At 43.4% G+C, this 20777-nt stretch overlaps 1 protein-coding gene across 1 annotated transcript in view; it reads left to right on the forward strand.

Moving 5' to 3' along the window:
- Window positions 1–18015, forward strand: part of LOC141499827 (uncharacterized) — a 101011-nt gene extending 82996 nt beyond the window's left edge. Inside the window, exon 6 of the mRNA XM_074202583.1 lies at window positions 14733–18015. Coding sequence (XP_074058684.1) covers window positions 14733–15498 — 766 coding nt within the window. The 3' untranslated portion in view covers window positions 15499–18015. The remainder of the gene's footprint in view (window positions 1–14732) is intronic.
- Window positions 18016–20777: the final 2762 nt, after the last annotated feature.

The following is a 20777-nucleotide window of genomic DNA, read 5'->3' on the forward strand; positions in this document are numbered from 1 at the left end:
GCATCACACTCTGCACTAAAAGAGGCAGTCCCACCCTTCCTCTACACTCTGGGAAATCCCACGCTTTCTGCCCATGGGAAATCCCGCCCCAATGCCATATAGCAGTGCCCCCCTCTGCATTCGGGAGCACTATTTCTCAGTGGGAGGGCGGATCGGTCACTCAGGAGATGGGACCGGTCAGTCGAATACTGTGACCAAGGGATTCAGAGGTGAGATTCGTCAGTGGTCCTTGGGATGGACATCTGCCGCTTCAGCCGCTATTTCTGCTTTTTCCCTTTTATGTTTGCTGCTTTCCCTCCTGCTTCTATTTCCCCCTTTCACCTCTGAGTCAGGAACCTGAGTTCTAATTTTCTCATAAAATAGAAACTCATCCCCTGTCTAACCTCAGTTTCCTCTTCTGTAAAATGGGAGCCTAATTACTTGGATTTATACCAATCGATTTTCTAGAGTAGAACCTGCGGTTTATAGTCAGAAGCATGATAGACGCCATCTTGGCTAGTGCATCTTCTCTTCCCCTGCCTCCCCTTTTTAATAAAGTAGTAAAGAAGGGACTTTTAATCCTTTGATGAAGACATATTGGTTTAGTTTTAAGGTAATATTATGTAGGCTTTATTGTATTTCCATTTATTTTATTAATATTCCCCATTACATTTTATTCCGGGTTTCAAGCGGGAAGGAAAACCGCCATCTTGGTCAGTAAAAAGTAAAGAAAGGGCCACTAACCCTAAGAAAAGAAAAATATATTGACTTAGATTGTAAGATTGTAATATTATGCATGTTTTATTGCATTTTCATTTATTTTGTTAAATCTTTCCCACTTATCTTTCATTTTGGTTTCCAGCGGGGGGGGGGGGGGAAGAAGCCATTTTGACGAGCGCTTCTTGGCGCTCCCCTTTAAAAAAAAGTAGAGAAGGGGTTGCTAAACCTTAGAGAAGGGCAAGCTGATTTCGGGCTTAAGATTGTTATATTATGCATGCTTCATTGCATTTCCCTATATTTTGTTTAATATTTCCCAGTTATCTTTCATTCTGGTTTCCAGCGGGAGGGGGGGGGAGAAGCCATTTTGACGAGCGCTTCTTGGCGCTCCCCTTTAAAAAAAAGTAGAGAAGGGGTTGCTAAACCTTAGTGAAGGGTAAACTGATTTTGCTTTAAGATTGTAACATTATGCATGTTTTATTGCATTTTCATTTATTTGGTTAAATCTTTCCCACTTATATTTCATTCTGGTTTCCAGCCGGGGGAAGAAGCCATTTTGACGAGCGCTTCTCCGCGCTCCCCTTTTAAAAAAAAAGTAGAGAAGGGGTTGCTAAACCTTAGAGAAGGGCAAGCTGATTTCAGGGTTAAGATTGTTATATTATGCATGTTTCATTGCATTTCCCTATATTTTGTTTAATATTTCCCAGTTATCTTTCATTCTGGTTTCTAACCGGGTGGAAGAAGCCATTTTGAGGAGCGCTTCTCCTTGTTCCCCTTTTAAAAAGATACAGAAAAGGGGTTGCTAAACTTTAGTGAAGGGCAAACCGAATTTGGTTTAAGATTGTAATATTATGCACGTTTTATTGCATTTTCATTTATTTGGTTAAATCTTTCCCACTTATATTTCATTCTGGTTTCCAGCCGGGGGAAGAAGCCATTTTGACGAGCGCTTCTCCGCGCTCCCCTTTAAAAAAAAAAGTAGAGAAGGGGTTGCTTAAACCTTAGGGAAGGGCAAACTGATTTCAGGTTAAGATTGTTATATTATGCATGTTTCATTGCATTTTCATTTATTTTGTTTAATATTTCCCAGTTATCTTTCATTTTGGTTTCTAACCGGGTGGAAGAAGCCATTTTGAGGAGCGCTTCTCCTCGCTCCCCTTTTAAAAAGATACAGAAAAGGGGTTGCTAAACCTTAGTGAAGGGCAAACTGAATTTGGTTTAAGATTGTAATATTATGCATGTTTTATTGCATTTTCATTTATTTGGTTAAATCTTTCCCAATGACATTTTCTTCTGCTTTTGGTGGAACTTTAGCAGTGTTGTGGGACATCCATTGCTAAATAGCCCCAATGTACCATGTTTCATGTCTCATTAGACCCCTCCCCTCCCCAGGACAACCAAATGTCAATATGATTACTGGAGTAGTCCATCCCAGGGGTCTAATACAGAACTTTCTTAAACGTTAGCCTTTCGATCCTGATCTTGCAGGTTTTAGTGAGTGATGGGGCCCAGGGGTGACCTAGGATGTCCATTATTGTTGAGGAAAATTGGAAAGATGTTCCTGGCAACACTAAGCTAAGAATTCCCTAAATAAAACCAGGTGGTTGATGGGGCAGAAGGGGATACTCCAAATTCTAAACACAAGGGAAGGAATGGCTCATTTGAATTGGATGAATTCTAAAATTCTTCTATCTCCACCTTTCTTCCCTCTATTTGTACCTGTGGACTAGTTCTCCCCACATCATGTGGGGAGAATACCAACTTTAAAAAATATATATTTTAAAAGTACCTTATTTTCTCTGAAAAAGATTGTCTTGGCAACATATTCTAAATGAGGATTTTCAATATGTTTTAATTTATCATGATAATAAGAAAATGTGAGATTTAATTGTTAAAAATTTCAAATAATGATCTATAACCATTCTTGGATTATTTCCATTTTTAAAGTTGTACTTGCCAAAATGAATGACATAGAGAAGTATAAGAGATAATATACTTTTAGGTTCCATAAAATACACACATATGTGTGTGTGTGTGTGTGTGTGTGTGTGTGTGTGTGTATATATATATATATATATATATATATGTTTAGTAAATGATAATTGATGAGATACGAAAGACAGAGAGAAGCTGTTCTCAGGTTCTTCTTGAGTCATCTGTGGCTGGCCAAGGATGATCCTAGTGATGCAGCCAGAGGATTTATTTGCTTGAATTCAACTCATGGCTGTTTCTGCCCTTCCCACTTATTCATTAGGTTGCTTTTCTTGTCACTTCCAGAGGAATCATGGGAGAAGAAAGGATAGCAGCTACTCATCTGACAGTCTGGTCTCAGGTGAGCTATAGTTGACTTTATCCTTACTGAATGAGATCTTCATCTCTGATGATTGAATGCAATGGGGTATCTCTTTTCCTAAGAATTACTGTTCCTTCTCTTCCACTCTCATTATCCTGAGCTTCTTTCTTCAGTCTTTTCCCTTTCTCTCAAGCATTTATCTAAATATAAAAAATACTCTGCTTTTAAAATATTGACTTTTCAGATTTTTCACAGCTATTATTTCAGGTGATCCTTTTCCCATTTTTGCTTTAGGGAGGTGGATCTCAAGAGGTAATGATTTGCCTAAGATTAGATACTGAATATGTGATGGGCAGGACCAGCACTCAGAATTCTTGCTACTTGCTGTGGTGGTGGGTCCATTGTCTTCTTAGTTCTCATAGTTACTACTGTACTGAATCAAAAGCAATTCTCCAGACTTTATGGTAAATCGACTCTCCCTGGAACAATAAAAAACCAATTTAAAAAACCTTTATTGTTTTAGGATTGTGTGACCTTTGAGGATGTGGCACTGTATTTCTTAAAGGACGAATGGGAACTACTGACCCCTGATCAGAAGCAAATGTACAGGGAAGTGATGCTGGAGAATTACCAGAATGTGGTGACAGTAGGTAAGAAGACCACTTTGCTCCTTTTTCTACCTCTTACCCTAGGACTTAAATCTGTCCTTGGTTTCATTTGTTAAGAATGGATAACTAATAATGATAGCAACATTTAGATGGTGTTTTAAAATTTGTAAAGCATTTGACAATTATGATCTCATTTAATCCTCACACCAAGTGTGGGAGGTAGGGGCAAATGAGAACAATATGCTCATTTGACACATTGGGAAACTGAGGCAGACAGAGGTTAAATCACTGGCTCAGAGGCACATAACTAGTGAGTTTCTGAGCTTGGATTTGAACTCAAGTCTTTCTCACTCCAAGCTAGTGTTTCTATCCATCATGTTTGACACTGGACTAGACAAATTAGTTTTTTTTTTATTAAATCTCTCAATTGTATTTTAAAAGATTTATATCTTTAAAGAATAGGTGTTACCTCACTTTGTAATAATAACAACTGAATTTAATAATGGAAACAATTTATAAATAATGTACCTTAAAAAATCATCCTTTTGCCTTTTGGATAAATCCCCAGTATTCAAACGAACTCCTCTGTAAATTTGGGATTCTCTGCACAACTGTGTCGGTATATTAGGTAGATAAGGGGCTACTTACTTACTGGATGAAGATGACCAAAAAGAAAAATCTCCCTGGTCTAGCTCTTTTAGTAGCTCCTCAGGACTGCTGGAGTGAGAGTGGCAGTTGCCCTAACTTATATGTGTTTCAGAAACTTAGGGATGTACCTTACAATCCCTCCTTGCTAACTGAAAAATTTCTGTGGGAATTTTTTTTTCCAGTAAAAAAAAAATCACAAAAATTAAATGCATTTGTTATAGAATTACAAATAATTATAATTTCATGTTATTTAAATTTTTTTCAATGAATAAGCATAGACATTTCCCCTCTCTCACACCTTCTCACCCACATTTATTAGAAAAAAAAGAAAAGAATGACGAATCTTTTGGGTTTTTTGCAAAGCAATGGGGTTAAGTGGCTTTTCCAAGGTCACACAGCTAGGTAATTATATTAAGTGTCTGAGGCTGGATTTGAACTCAGGCACTCCTGACCCCAGGGCCGGTGGTCTATCCACTGCGCCACCTAGCCGCCCCAACGAACCTTTTCTAACAAATATACACGAACGAAATAAATTCCCATGTTGGTCATACCCCAAAATGAGTGTGTCATTCTACCTATTTTTTCCATGATTTCTCTTTTGGGAGGTAGACAGAAGACTTCATTATAAGTACTCTGAAATTATGATTGACTATAGTATTGATCAGAGTTCTTAAGTCTTCAAAATTGTATGTTTTTACAGTGTTATTATTATATAAATTCTTATTGTTCTCCTCACTTCATTATGCATCAGTCTTCCCTCGTTTCTCTAAAACCATGTCTTCCATCATTTCTTAAAGTACAATGGGGCTTTAAGCTAGGTGGTGCAGTGGATAGAGCACTGGTCCTCGAGTCAGGAAGACCTGAGTTCAAATTTGACCTTGGACACTTAATATAATTACCTAGCTGTGTGACCTTGGGCAAGTCACTTAACCCCATTGCTATGTAAAGACAGACAAAAAAGCACAATGGTGGATCTGTAAGTCTTTATTTATTTATTTATTTATTTATTTAGGTTTTTGCGAGGCAATGGGGTTACTTTGCCACATATCCGCCTCCAATAAGCATTTATTAAGGACCTACTATGTGTTAAGCAATAGTATCCTGTTACATTTATAGAGCATGATTTTTTCAGCCATTCCCTAAATGATGGACACCTATCTAGTGTCCAGGTCTTTACCATAAAAAATACTTTCGTATATGTAGGACCTCTCTTTTCCTCCTTCTTTTTAGGGTATAGACACGGGCCCAAAGGGTATGCATGGTTATGTGACTTTTTGGATAGAGTTCCAAACTGTTTTCCATATTGACTGGAAAACTATTATTAAGCTGCTTATAAATGTGAATTAATTTCTTATGTATCTTAAAAATGGGACCTTTATCCCTGATTAAAAAATGATTGATAGCTTCTGCTTTTCATACAAGTTACTTTCCCCCTCCACCTCTTTCCTCCTCTCACCTCTACATTTCCGATATGGGAACTATGGAACCCTGATCAGAAGCAACTGATCCAATTCACCCTCACAGCCAATTCAACCTTCCACTGTAACATATTAAAAAAAAAAGTTAAGCAAAATCACCCCAGATTGTGTGAGAGGGTCCTCAGCTCCCCATTCTTTATTCAGAAGTAGAAAATGTGTTTTCACTCTCTGCCCCCTAAAACCAAGATTAATCACCGCAATTCATCTGAATTTGGCCCCTGTCTTTTTCATTGCTCTTCTCTGGACATTTTCACGTTTTTTTATTTCTGTCTTTAGGTTTGGTGATTAGCACTTAAAACAGTATTCTAGGTTTAGACATACCATATTTGGTTACAAAGATAATATTAAGACTAATCTCTTTAAAATTATTTAAATAATTTCACCAAACCATTCCTCAGCTAACACAAGGTCAGAATATATAAGTTTTGTTATATAAATTATTATTTTATTAGAAGGGGTGGGGCATTGTCACATAGAGTTTGAAAACCAATGACCTTAGCAATGAGGTAGTTCCTAAGGGAGGAAGTTTGAATTATCTTTAGCCATATCAAAAATTGTTCTAACTCACTAATAAGGAAATGCACATTTTAAAGCAATTCTAAGACTCCAGGTCACATTTGTCAGCATGACAAAGTTGATAAAAAAGAAAATGACAAATATTGGAAGGACATCAAAGAAAGGGGAAAAAGGTAGATCCTAGATATAAAACAATATTAGAAATAGTTCTTTCTTCTGGTATTGTGAAGATCTGAAAGCTAAGGAGGTAGCCATCAACTGGAGAAAGACTGAATAAGTTATGGCATATGAATGTAATGAGATAATGTTGTATTGTAAGAAATGATGGATGATAATTTTCAAGGAAACATGAAAAAATTCATATGAACTGCTTCAGAAGTGAGGTGAACCAGGAGAATACTTTACATGCTAATGGCAATATTGGAAAAACTTAGAATTTTGATAGATCTGATTGATGTAGTGACTAATCTTGTGGGTGGCCACCGTTTACCAAATTTAGTTAGGCACCCATTTCAGTGGGTGGCTGCTGAGCACTCAGCTTGGACACCCATTTCAGTGGGCGGCAGCTGTGCATCCAGCTCAGTGGTGACCACTGTTTTCCAAGCTTGGGCATCCATCTCCGTGGGTGGCTGCTGCGCATCAGCTCAGTGCACCCATAGGGTGGCTGCCATGCATCCAGCTCAGTGGGTGACCACTGTTTTACCAAACTTAGGCACCCATTTCAGTGGGTAGCTGATGTGCATTCAGCTTGGACACCCATTTCAACAGGTGGCAGCTGATCATCCAGCTCAGTGGTGACTTCTGTTTTCCAAGCTTGGGCATCCATCTCTGTGGGTGGCTGCTGTGCATCAGCTCAGTGGGTGACCATTGTTTACCAAGCTTGGACACCCATGGGGTGGCTGCTGTGCATCCAGCTCAGTGGGTGACCACTGTTTACCAAACTTAGGCACCCATTTCAGTGGGTAGCTACTGTGCATTCATCTTGGATACCCATTTCAGTGGGTGGCAGCTGCGCATCCTGCTCAGTGGATGACCACTGTTTTCCAGGCTTGGGCATCTATCTCCAATGGGTGGCTGCTGCGCATCAGCTCAGTGGGTGACTACTGTTTACCAAACTTAGGCACCCATTTCAGTGGGTGGCTGCTGCACATTCAGCTTGGACACCCATTTCAGTGGGTGGCTGCTGTGCATCCAGTTTGGGCACCCATTTCAGTGGGTGACTGCTGTACACCTAGCTCAGTGGGTGACTGTTGTTTGCCAAGCTTGGACACCCATTTCAGTGGGTGGCAGTTACGCATCCAGCTCAGTGGGTGGTCATTTTTACCAAACTTGGACACCCAGTTCAGCAGCTGGTGGCGCTGCGCATCCAGTTCAGTGGGTGACCACTGTTTACCAAACTTAGGCACCCATTTCAGCGGGTGGCTGCTGCGCATTCAGCTCAGTGAGTGACTGTTGTTTGCCAAGCTTGGACACTCATTTCAGCGGGTGGCTGCTGTACATCCAGTTTGGGCACCCATTTCAGCGGGTGACTGCTACACATCTAACTCAGTGAGTGATTGTTGTTTACCAAGCTTGGACACCCATTTCAGTGGGTGGCAGCTACACATCCAGCTCAGTGGGTGACCATTGCAAGCTTTGGACACCCATTTCAGTGGGTGGCTGCTGCGCATCCAGTTTGGGCACCCATTTCAGAGGGCGACTGCTACACATCTAGCTCAGCGGGTGGTCATTTTTGCCAAACTTGGACACCCATTTCAGCGGGTGGCAGCTGAGCATCCAGCTTAGTGGGTGACTGTTGTTTGCCAAGCTTGGACACCCATTTCAGTGGGTGGCTGCTGCGCATCCAGTTTGGGCACCCATTTCAGCAGGTGGCCGCTGTGCATCCAGTTTAGGCACCCATTTCAGTGGGTGGCCGCTGCACATCTAGTTTGGGCACCCATTTCAGCGGGCGACTGCTGCACATCTAGCTCAGTGGGTGGTCATTTTTGCCAAACTTGGACACCCATTTCAGCGGGTGGCAGCTGAGCATCCAGCTTAGTGGGTGACTGTTGTTTGCCAAGCTTGGGCACCCATTTCAGCGGGTGGCTGCTGCGCATCCAGTTTGGGCACCCATTTCAGCAGGTGGCCGCTGTGCATCCAGTTTAGGCACCCATTTCAGTGGGTGGCCGCTGCACATCTAGTTTGGGCACCCATTTCAGCGGGCGACTGCTGCACATCTAGCTCAGTGGGTGGTCATTTTTGCCAAACTTGGACACCCATTTCAGTGGGTGGCCGCTGTGCATCCAGTTTGGGCACCCGTTTCAGCAGGTGGCAGCTGAGCATCCAACTCAGTGGGTGACCACTGTTTACTAAGCTTGGGCATCCATCTCAGTGGGTGGCTGCTGCACTTCCAGCTTGGACACCCATTTCAATGGGTGGCTGCTGCGCATCCAGTTCGGTGGGTGACTGCTGTTTTCTAAGCTTGGACACCCATTTCAGTGAGTGGTAGCTGAGCATCCAGCTCAGTGGGTGGCTGCTTCTGCTCAGTGAGTAGTCATTTTTACCAAACTTGGACACCCAGCTCAGCAGATAGCAGCTGTGCATCCAGTTCAGTAGCTGACCACTGTTTACCATGCTTGGGCACCCAGCGCAGTGGGTGGCTGCTGCACATCCAGCTTGGGCCTTGAGTTGGGCCTCCACCAGCTATCTGGGCCATAGAGAGGTCTTGGTCCCAGGGCAGCATGTAGGGGTGACATCGCAGAAAGCTCATGGGGACTGCAGTAGCAAAACTAGGTCTCCTCTTACCTCTCATCCATCTCATAGATGGTGTCGTTTTCCAGTTTCCACGGATTCCAGGGCAGACACAGGATCAGGACATTCTCAGGAACTTTCCCCACTCCTGAAATGACTATTATCATAATTCTTGGAAACAGGGAGACTTCTCCGTAATTTAAAACTGCATGCAGTGTCATAGTTACCTGTTTAGGAGAACAAGTCATTAGCATGAAATTCTGCGAGAGAGGTAGTAACAGAGAACAGCAGAATGAGCCCAGGCTTTGGAATCAAAGGATTGGGGTCATATCCTGCCACTTAGACCTGTTTGACCTTCAGCAGAGTGACTTCACCTCTGTGCCTCAGTTTCTTCCACTGTAAAATGAAGAATTCCTTCCAGCTCTGTATCTGTGCTCTTTGAAGTCCTTCGGCTCCTTTGTGTTTTCCCTGCAGCTTGACCAAAGCCAAGAGAAATGACCCCGGAGGCTTGTTCTTCGATGAAGGGCCAGTAGAACCTTGCCTTTAAAGAGTTAAACATCTTTGCTATGGGATTTCTCCATTGGAATGCTAGCTTCAGTTCTAGAAGAGAGAAATACTGCCTCTCTTCCCTCAGCTCCCCCACCTGGGCTTTTCTGTAAAAACCATTCTGGATGGTCTTCCCCGCCCCCCATCCCCCTTACCCCCTGAGCATCCTGACCAGGCGCTGAGCTCTGGGATGGCTCTGTAGCCCTCCCCTAATCTAGACTGTTCTCTTGACTTCCCCATGAATAGGAAGCTTTCTTAAAAAGCCAGCAATGATTGTACAGATGGAACACCAGGAGATGACATGGAGCTCAGCTCTGCAGAGACCTAGGAGGAAAAGGAACGGGAAACCTACCAAATTTTGTTGCTGTTGTTGCTGCTGCTGTTCCCTCCGGGGTGAGTGAGGACTAGGCAGGGGCTCGTGCAGATCGCAGCCTTTGGGTGGAAGGGAAGGGGCCAGCCAGCCTGGGAGCTCTGGGGAGAGAGAGAAGCAGGCCTCTTGCCCAGGCTAGCTCTGGAGACTTGGGGTGGATCCCTTTTGTGAACAGGAGGCTGATTTCTGTGGGGCTTGTGGAAGTGAAGATACTGGTGAAGGGGGATTTGTAAATGTTGAACTAGGGGCCCAATGGACAGAAAGGTAGGTGGACACAGCTCTTGGGGGGTGGGTGAGGAGAGAGGGGAGGGGATCTGGGGGGAGGGGGAAGAATTATCAGAAACAAGGGAAAGGGAAGAGAAGCAGCAGTATTGGAACATGGGAGTAAACCCAGGGTTTGGGGCTAGCTCAGGCACTGCCCTAGGAGAAGCGGGCCTTTTATTACAAAGGTGAGTGGGAAATTTATAGAGGTGTTCTGTGGCACCCTCAGCAAAGAAGAGCACCCCACCTCCCCATGTGCCTTTGATTTCACGTTTATTCAGTGACACAAGGATCCATGGCCACAGTCAGCTGGACTGCTTTGCTAATGAGGCCTAAGTGTCTCTGGTGCCCCAATCCTGTCCCAGTTCCCCAAGGGACATGTGTCCTGGGACAGGTGACATTGTGCCTGTGGCATCCCTGAGACTGGCTCGGCCTCCGGTTTTATCCCTGAGGGTCTGCCCTTCCCCACCCCCCCTCCCCAGCTTCTAGTCCAATAAATTTCATCATTAAATACTTGGTCTGGCCAGGATACTCCTGATTCCTCACTCCTGAGCAGAGGTGCTAGATGCAAGAGACACAAGGATGCTAGCCTCCCCTCTTGTCCATCAAATGGTCGGAAATAATCCCCTGAAGCCCCTTGACCCCCCATCCCTAGTCAAGTCCCACCCTAGTCTATACTTCTGTGGCTCTCACTGATTTAGACTCTGAAAGGAATGTGCAGACGGCTACTTTCCCCTTTTCCTAGTGCTGATGTCTCTTCCCTTTTCTCTCCATCTTTCTAACCATGTCTTCGCAGATTTTTCTGTCAGGCTTCATCCTTGCTCCCCTGGCAGTGCCGCCACTCCACTTTCTCTATTACTCTTCTTTCTCTTCGCTCCTCCTCTTCTCAGTTTTTTTTTCAAATGGAAAATAATCTTTAATTATTTTTTTTGTACAATCAAAAGTTACAAGCTGCTGCCCCCTCCCCTCATTCCAGGCCTGCAGCTCCCCCCCTCCTCTCTTAAGCACTTGGTTTCTAAGGGGTGGGATCTGGATGGAGGGTGACCTTAACCCTGAAGCCTGGTGAGCTGGGCCATTGGTCTGACCCCAGGGGGCCAGGACTGTTCTGACTCTCAACAACCTTCCTGCAGTCCTGAGCCCTTTACCCAAATGGAACAATGAAGGAGAGGAGAGATTTGGGAAAGAGGTGGCATCTGGGGAGAGGGGGAGCTGACTGGGAGCCCTGCCCCTCCCCCTCCCCCCACTGGCCTGGCTCTCTTTCCGATCTGTGTCCACTTTAACCTTTGCTTTGATCTGTCTCCTGACTCACCTTCCCTGATAATCTCACCTTAAGGAATTCTCTTACTCTTTTTGCTTTGGGTTAGGGTTAGCCAAGAGGTATTCATTTCCTTTTGGGGGGCCTTTCCTTCCAACCAAAAGTAGAAGCCTCCATTTGAAGGGGGAAGACAAGCATGTATATAATTAGACCCGTGACTTCATGAATGAGTGCAATGCCCACAATGAGGAAGCCCTCTGCAATTTATAGGGTCTTAGCAGGTTGCCCAGGTCCTGAGGGATTAAATGACTTGCCCAGAGCCACAGAAGCATGGCTCTATCTGTCCAAGGTGACGAGCAAAGGTCTTCCAGACTCAGAGGCCTGCTCTTCATCTCTTATTCCAACATAAAGTAGTTGGATCCATGCAAAGTCAGGAGGGAGGGCCATCACAAGTGGTGGGAGGCAGGGGGAGAATGGGGAGAGGCTTCAGAGAGAAGATGCTGCTTGGACTCTGTGCAGTGGAAATCAGGTTGGCAGGGGGAGGCGGGATAGAGAGCTTGGGGCCAAGTTGTGAAAGGTTTCTGAAAGGGGTAGATAAGAACCGAGGAGACAGAATCAAAAATGAACAGTCCTGCCCTCAAAGAACTTAGACTCTATTGAAGGAAATAACACACACAGAAAGAAGAGGCAGAGTCTGTTGCCTAAATCCAAAGTCATTTCAGTGCTTAGGGCTGGGGGTGGGGTGGGGTGGCAGAGAGAGCGCCTAGGCCCAGGAAGGATTGGGAAGGGTCTCCTGTCAGTAGGAGAAGATGGCACCTTAGCCATGATTTGAAGGAAGCCAGAGATTGTGCGTGCAACGGCAATGAGGTCCAGTCTGTGAGTGCTATCCAGAGGAGATTCTCCAAGATGTAGGCCAACTTGGCTTAGAGAGTTGGGATTGTTTGTCTTTCCGGTTGCATGCTTGCATACGTAGTAGAACCTTACTAAATGATTACTGTTTGATTATTCTCAGGTATGTGAATAGGGAGTAATGGGCCACCGAAGTGGACAGGAGAGGTAGGAGCTAGTTAGGGAGGGGTTTGAAATGCTAAATAGGGGAATTTGCATTTTATCCTCCAGGCAATAGGGAGTTCCTTAAATTTCTTGAACTGTGGACTGACATGGTCAGAATGGCGTTTCTGGATTAGGCAGTTTTGTGGAGGCTAGATTGGAGGACAGATACTGGAGGCAGGGAGAACAGTTAAGTGTTAGAGGGGGAAGATTTGGCGTTAGGGTCCTAGTACAACAGTCAAAGGGAGATGTGATTTGGGTTTAAACTACATGAGTGGAGAAAAGGGCAAAGATGCAAGAAACTATCTTCAGGGAAAAGCAATTTCTTCTTTTTTTCCTTCAAAAAGATCCTTTCTAGGGGTGGCTAGGTGACACAGTGGATAGAGCACTGGCCCTGGAGTCAGGAGGACCTGGGTTCAAATTCGGTCTCAGACACTTAATAATTACCTAGCTGTGTGGCCTTGGGCAAGTCACTTGACCCTATCAGCCTTGCAAAACCTAAAAAAAAAAAAAGATCCTTTGTTCCAAAGCACCCAATAAATAGAGAGAGACAAAAAAGATTCACAATTACATAGCACCTTAATGTTTACAGAAAAAGTTTTGCCACAGGGGAGATGGATGCAAATATTATTGTCTCCATTTTCTAGTTGAGTAATGTCAAGCAAATGACCAGTTTGTGGTAATGCAGTATTTGAGCTTTGGAACAGAATTTGCCCCTGGGGCTCCTGAACCACAAGCCTTCACCTTGATATCCTTCAGTCATTTCAGCCATATTTGACTCTTGGTGACCTCATTTGGGGTTTTCTTGGTAAAGGTACTAGAGTGGTTTGCCATTTCCTTCTCCAGGTCATTTGACCGATGAGGGAAACTGAGGCAAACAGAATGAAGTGACTTGTCTGGTGTTACAGTCAGTCACATTAAGTGTTTTCCTACTGCGAGTGATAGTTATTCTTTCATTTTTGTGATAGTGCCTACATTTCAACATTTGCAAAAAACATTACAGGGGTAGGATAGCTTCCTGGATAGAGAGTTGAGGAGATCTGGGATCAAGGTGTGCCTCTACTACTCGTCATGCCAGCCTTGCAATCATAATGTCTCAGTATCCATGGCAACTGTGTAAGTTACAGGAATTGGTGATCTGCATTGTTGGAGGGAGTTTCCATGCCAGTGATGTTACAGGTCTGGACCAATAAGTAAAGGAAAATATTAATAAATAGAAATGAAACTAAATTAACCTCCCCCTTCTCATCAAAGAGAAATCCTTCCCCTCAGATGTGCTGCCTGAGGGTCAGAGTGACCTCACTGCCAACCGTTCTCTGAGTCACTTGTTCCCCTCTATTTTTAAATAGTATTTTATTTTTCCCCAGTTACATGTAAAAAAAAATTTTTGAAATTCATTTTTGAAACTTTGAGTTCCAAATTCTCGCCCTTCCCCCCTCCCCATCCTTACTCCCCCCCCATTGAGAAAGAAAGCAATTCAAGTTATACATGTGTAGTCATGCAAAATCTTTCCAAAATAGTCATGTTCACTCACCCTCCTCTAAAAACAGATCTCCTTGGCCAAACTCTCAGAACCTAGACAATGTTGTCGTAACAAGAACTGGTTGTTTGGTTGTTATCCTTTGTTCTTGAAAAGGACCAACATGATGACAGGGTTAAGGTACAGTGTGTTGAACTGTGGCTGATCAGACCACGATGAACTTGGAAGCTGTTCTACTATAAGTTGGGCCCAAAGAGTCCATATGACAAGAACTGATAAAACATAGGGAACGGGTTATTTTTTTTTCTTTGTCATTTCAGGTGATGGCACAGTGGCTAAAAATAAGACCAGTAACCAAAAGCAGGACATTAATGAAGATATAGGATCACAGAGGATGTTTCCAGCAGGAAACTGGAGGGCTAATGTCCAGGGCCCAAGGTTTCCAGAAGGTTCTGACTGTGGAGGCAGGTTAGAGCTGCAGCAGGGAGGATCAGCAGACCTACGCAGGAATGGCTCTCCAGAGGAGAGAAGCCATGAGTGCAAGGAGAGGGAAGGGTACCAGGATTGCAATACCATGCACCATGAAAATCATACAAGAAAAGGAGCTCAGAAATGGGATTCTCTTAGTCAGAATCTGAAACGAAATGCAGTGTTTCTCAGTCATGAAGAGGCAGCCCAGACAGGAGGACCATCAGGCATTAAACCCAAACAAAGTAGTAAGAAGATGCTTGAATGTAATGAGTGTGGGAAATTCTTTGGAGGGAATGCACACCTTATTAGACATCAAAAAGTTCATAATAGAGAGGAATCTTTTAAATGCAATGTATGTGGAATAGCTTTTGGTCAGATTTCAAAGCTAACTAAACATGAGAGAATTCACACTGGGGAAAAGCCCTTTGCATGTAAGGTATGTGGGAAGGCCTTCAAACGGAAGGCAGCTCTTACAGTGCATCAGAGAATTCACACAGGAGAGAAACCCTTTCAGTGTACTGAATGTGGAAAAAAGTTCAAAGGGCAGTCTGATTTGATTCAGCATAAGAAGATTCATAGTGGAATAAAACCCTTTGTTTGCGAGGAATGTGGAAAAGGCTTCATAGGGAGGTCAGGTCTGAATCAGCACAAGAGGATTCATAGTGGAGAGAAGCCCTATGTTTGTAATGAATGTGGGAGAGGCTTCACAGGAAAATCAGGCCTAAGTCAGCATCAGAGAATTCACAGTGGAGAGAAACCCTTTGAATGTAATGAATGTGGGAAAGCTTTCCGGGTGAACTCAGATCTTATTAGACATAAGAGAATCCATAGTGGACTAAGACCATATGTTTGTGACAGTTGTGGGAAAACCTTCAGATGGTATTCGTGCCTCACTAGCCATCGGAGTATTCACACTGGAGTGAAGTCTTTTGCCTGTAAGAGGTGTGGAAAAGCCTTCAGGGGGCGCTCTGATTTGTTAAGACACTGGAGAATTCATAGTAATGAGAAACCCTTTGAATGTAGGGATTGTGGGAAAGCCTTCATTCAGAAAGCAAGTCTCCTTAAGCACAAAAGCATTCACAACATAACTCAGTAGAGTAAATATCACAGAAGCTTCCGTTCAAGTTATTTTGTTGGGTCCCAGAGAATAAACAACGGGCAGGTTCCATAAAATATTTAAATGTTTTGAAAGGCGGAGCTCATGTTTCTGATTTGTTCTGTACAACATGCAAACACAATTACAGATGAGTAAATATGTTTTGTCATTGTTACATGAAAATGGTAATGAGAGGATAGTTGAAAGAATTTTTTTCCCCTCTTTTGATCCACTTTGGCATGGTCTTTGCTTGTCATTAAATGCCTGTTGCTAATTGCTTATTTTCTATCTACCTCTAACCCCACATATTCCAAACTAGACAGCAGTCTTATGGTCACAGGCTTCCATCCCCATGTCCTCATCTCTTTCCATGGTAGCACAAAGTCATCTCCATTTCAAACAAGTTTTGCTGCTTGTATCTATGTATGAGGCTGCAAGTTAACTTCTCTATGTAACATATAAGCTTCATAGGGCAGACACGGGAACATTTTGACTTTGTTGTCTGGTATGTCTCGTCTGGCTTCCTGTTCTGATTTCTGTCCCTATTCAAGATCCCTAAACACTTATTAAGCACCTACTCTTGTGTCAGTCACTGGGAGTATAAAGATGGAAACTCCAAATAGTGACAGCCCACGTGTTCTACTAGAAACAGCAGGTACACAAATAGGCAAAATACAAGGAGACGGAGGTTGGAGAGAGGAAGCTTCTCGGCTGAGAGGCAGAGTGGAAAATGCATGGAAGAAGGAAATGGAGTATTGAGTTGAGGGGTGGCTAGTTGGTCAGTCTGACCTTAATGTGGAGTTCATGAATGGGAAACAAAGTTGGAAAAGTCAGTGGAAATCTGTGTAGAGGGCCTGAAATGCCCTTGTATGTTTCTTGAATGTTTGCCAAAGTTCTACTACCTCCTAAGATATTTTCAACTATTAAAGCACATCTTTTTCTGAAGTCTTGGATCACTTGTCTGTACCATTTCAGATATGTTTTCACTGCTACTTAAATCTCTGAGATTAATTTAGTCATCTGTTATTTTATGTCCTAGCAAATGGGCATTCAGTCATATCTCCCTTTTGAAAGTCACATCACAGGAGCATGCAGGGGTCAAAGGGGAAGCAAGGAGACTGACTGTAAGCTCCTGGGTGAGGTACAGAATAGTATTCGTTGAATAGACCAGTTTCAGTCATGTTTCTACAGGTTTGCTCTACATAGACCATGGATTCTAGGAATGAATGCCCCATTGTCCCATTGTAGCCATTACTGAGCCAGAACCAGGTAAACATCCATGGACCAGAAGTCTGGGATAGCCCTGGGCTCACTCGTCATAGGAGAGGTGGTTCCTTTTGTCTGCCTTAAGGAGGAAAGAGAAATTACAAAAAGTATTTTCCTCCCAGGCCGCCTCAGAATAAGGAAACCAGAACATAAGGAGATAGCAATCAGACAGGAGATTAGAAGCTAAACATCTGAACACAGATGAGCATGCTAAGCTGAGGGTGGAGGAGGGGATGGCAGCCAAACAACGTAGCTTCTTCAGCCATTTCTGGGAAACCATCTGGACCTGGCAAAATCCAGAGCACATAGCACCCTGGCATGCCAAGCTATACCTGTTAACGACAGCCCCTTCCCCAGTTTCCTTAAATGAAGCTCAGCTGTCACTGTACAGATACATCTATTGGCTACCAACTACTTCAGCCCTGGGGTTTCACCCATTCTAGCCTCATCTTCTCCCTAGGATGTCTCCTGGTTAAGAGGTCCTTTTTTGTGATAAGAGGAAGGAGCACCACCCTTGGTTTTTGAGACTGGTATTCAAATCCTGACTTTGGTTCTGTCACTACTTTCCTTGACCTCAGTTTCCACATCTTTAAAATGATAATATAAGGTCTCTTCCAGCTTTACATTTAGGATACCAAGATCCACAACTATAAATCCCAGCCATCTCTCCAGGTTATCATACTAGCTTTTCATTTGAGGGGAAGAATAAGAAGAAAAGAAACTTCAAAGATTCAATTTTGCTTCTCCCTGTTTTTGGGTGGAGTCCATAAACACAAGCTGCTCACAAACACTTGGCCCAAATGATTCCAAGGGCCTGGTTTAAAGGGACCAACTTCTTTTCATTCTTTAGGGGATGGTTTGGGGGGAGGAGAAGGACTTCACTGATCCTTTTGGTTTTAATTATTTAGAATTTCCAATTGCTTATGGATTGGGTGGATCAGTTTTGACTAAAGACAGGAGCCATCTTATGTATATTTGGTGTAAATGTGTACAGTTAAAAATGTTCATTTAGAAAAAAATGTTCTTTTGGGAAGAATTATAGTTTCAGATAAAATGCAAAACATATTGGAAACAGAGCAAGAGGAGAACTAACACAATATATAGTGAATTGGGAAGAAAAACCAACTCAGGTAAGGCAATAGGGAGGGGAGATGATGAGGAAGTCAAGTAAAGAAATGCAAGGAGAACCAATTCCAGGCAAGTCTTGGTGTAGCTGAGAATATGGGAACTGGATTGTAGTTACAGCCAACTTCAAAGGTAAGAGCTACAAATCCTTTAAAACAAACCAAACAGAAATATTTCTTCCGTCTATAACTAGCTTGGGGAGTGTGTGTGTGGGGGGGGGTGGGGGGTGGGGAGTGGCTCTACCGGGGCCAGGGAGAACATAGATAGCCAGTCAGCAATTTCCCAGGCATCTGGACAAAGCAGGACTGTGCAGCAGGCTTACTGATGGTTTACCTGCTGTAGGTGTGATAAATGTGACCTGAAGCAAAAGTAGTGATCTCCCTATTGAAGTGACTGTCAAACTTCTGCAATTGGCATTATGATTCTTTCGGTTGCTGTTGCCAGTTCTTACTATCTTTTGTTTTTTGTTTTTTGTTTATTTTTGCAAGGCATGGGGGGGGGTGAAGTGACTTGCCCAAGGCCACATAGCTAGGTAATTATTAGTATCTGAGGATGGATTTGAACTCAGGTCGTCCTGACTCAGGGTTGATGCTCTATCTACTGTGCCACCTAGCTGCCTTCTTCCTGTTTTTTTTAAATGTGTAATGTAATGAAAAGAATGGAGTCAGAGACCCTCTGAACAACTACTTACTACTCTGTGTCTTTGGGGAAATCATTTAATCTCTCTGGCCCTCGGTTTCATTCTCTGTAAAATGAGGGGATTGGACCAGATGAACCCAGATCTCCTCCAGCTCTGTATGTCTGTTCAGTGGTTATTTTCTTTATTGCTTTATACAGTTGAGGAGAGGCTTAAACAGACCCCCACCTCCTCAATGCAGTAATGACTGGACTTCATGAGCTTAACTCTGTTTCAAGGATTCTGTGGTAAAGAATGGTTAGGAGGAGAACAATGTCCAAGTTTTATTTTCCACTCGCCCCTTCCAGTAGCTCCCTCCTTGCAATGGGCAGAAGTTGCCTTTAGCAAACAGCAAATTCAGATGAAAATCTGGATTGGTCCTTCCATGCAGGCAGGCACTACCCCTGTAGGAGGAGCCACCAAAAGGCAGTTCCCAACCTCGGACCCCTTCTCTTTGCCCTGGATTCAGTGGTCAGCAGATTCAGTGGCTATCAGAAATTGCAACATCATTCTCACACCCTCTTGTCAATGACTCACCTTCCCTCCTTCAGGGTGGCCAATTCCCCAATACACTCGCATTGCCTGTGATTCTCCATCTAGTTAACCTTTTCTCCCAGGGGTGTAGTTGATGTATGGTGAAGTGAACACATCACATTCAGGATTGTGGGGTGAGTAACCTGGGTCCCAACGTGAAACCCTATTTATCTTGACCTGCAGACTTTTTATTTTTGCAAGGCAATGGGGTTAAGTGACTTGACCAAGGTCATTTAGTTAAGTATTAAGTGTCTGAGTTTGGATATGAACTCAGGTCCTCCTGATTCCAGGGCTGGCGCTATATCCACTCTTGCAGATTCTGGAAGACCAACTGAAGTGTCATTGAGTCTTTTCCCTCATTGGCCTCAGAGAACTTGGCTTTCCCCTGCACTGTTATTGGGACATTTGAGCAACAGATCCCCAGTCTTGAACCTTCACCAATTCTGACCCAAAGTCTTAATCTTTGTGGCCATGCACACAAGCCCCCTTCACTTTTGAGTTCTTTTCCTTTAAATCAAGTGTAATCTCAATTGGTTTAGCATTATGCTTTGTGAGAGTAGACCTAATTTGTTGAATGTACGACCACTGTAGGTTACTACATAGGTGCCTTGCTGATGTCTGGGATTGCCACAGCTGCAGTGTGGTCATCAGATTGCCTTAACACTCAGAACCACAGTGAGTTCTGAGCATGAGCAGCAGGAACTACAAGCTTCAGTGAGGGTAACCTTCCCAAAGAACTGTAGTTATCTACCCCTCTCCCAGCCTTTTTCACCTCCTGCAACTTTGTGCAGCTAACCTTGGGCAACTCATTTAAGCTTTCTGGATCTCAGTTTCCTCATCTGATAGGTGAGAGGGTTGGACTAGGTGACCTCTAAGCTTGATCCGTCTTTCAGGTGAAAATTTGTGTTCCTATTTTATTCACCTTGATTAAGGCGTCTTCCCTGGCAAACACCCTCCTCATGTTGTCACGTTGACCAGTCCTTTATTGTTCCTTCGCCATCCAGTGGTATTGGCAGACACATTAAAACACTGATCTGTCATTAATTTACCTAAGCATCTAGTAAAATACTAGGTGCCATAGGGCAATCATTATCTAGTTATGTTCAACTCTGTGACCCCACGGACCATAGCAGGCCCTTCTGTCCTCGACTATCTCTCAAAGTCCGTCCAAATTCAACTGAAAACAAAGGAGAAAATCTATCTTCCTCACAAGAAGTTTAAATCGTCTTCCATCATGAAAGTTGGTGTGGGATAATGCATTTAATACTTCAGTCAACATGGAGGTGAGCCACTGGAGCATTTTACTTATTTTTTGGCGGGGCGAAAGGTACAGCCTTTATGTTCTGGTAGAACATGTTTGAAGTTCTGCTTCTTTATAGTGAAACCTGCTAAGTACTGTGTGTGATCCTGACTGTGGCTCCTAGGTGCTTGAATTCTTTCCTCTGGTTGCTTCTTTGACCTAGAAGCTTTAGATTCTGGTTGTTCCTGGAAATTTTCATTCTAGGGCTTCTTTCAGGAAGTAACTGGTGAATCATTTGTTTCTACTTTGTTCTCCGAGTGATGAGAAGTTTTCTTTTAAGATTTTCTGAAATAGGATATTTGGGCTCCATTTTTTTTGTCACGATATTCAGATAGTTCAGTGATTCTTCAATTTTTTCTCCTTGATCTGTTTTCCAGT

Source organism: Macrotis lagotis, chromosome X, assembly GCF_037893015.1.
Source record: "Macrotis lagotis isolate mMagLag1 chromosome X, bilby.v1.9.chrom.fasta, whole genome shotgun sequence".
NCBI classification, from domain to species: domain Eukaryota; kingdom Metazoa; phylum Chordata; class Mammalia; order Peramelemorphia; family Peramelidae; genus Macrotis; species Macrotis lagotis.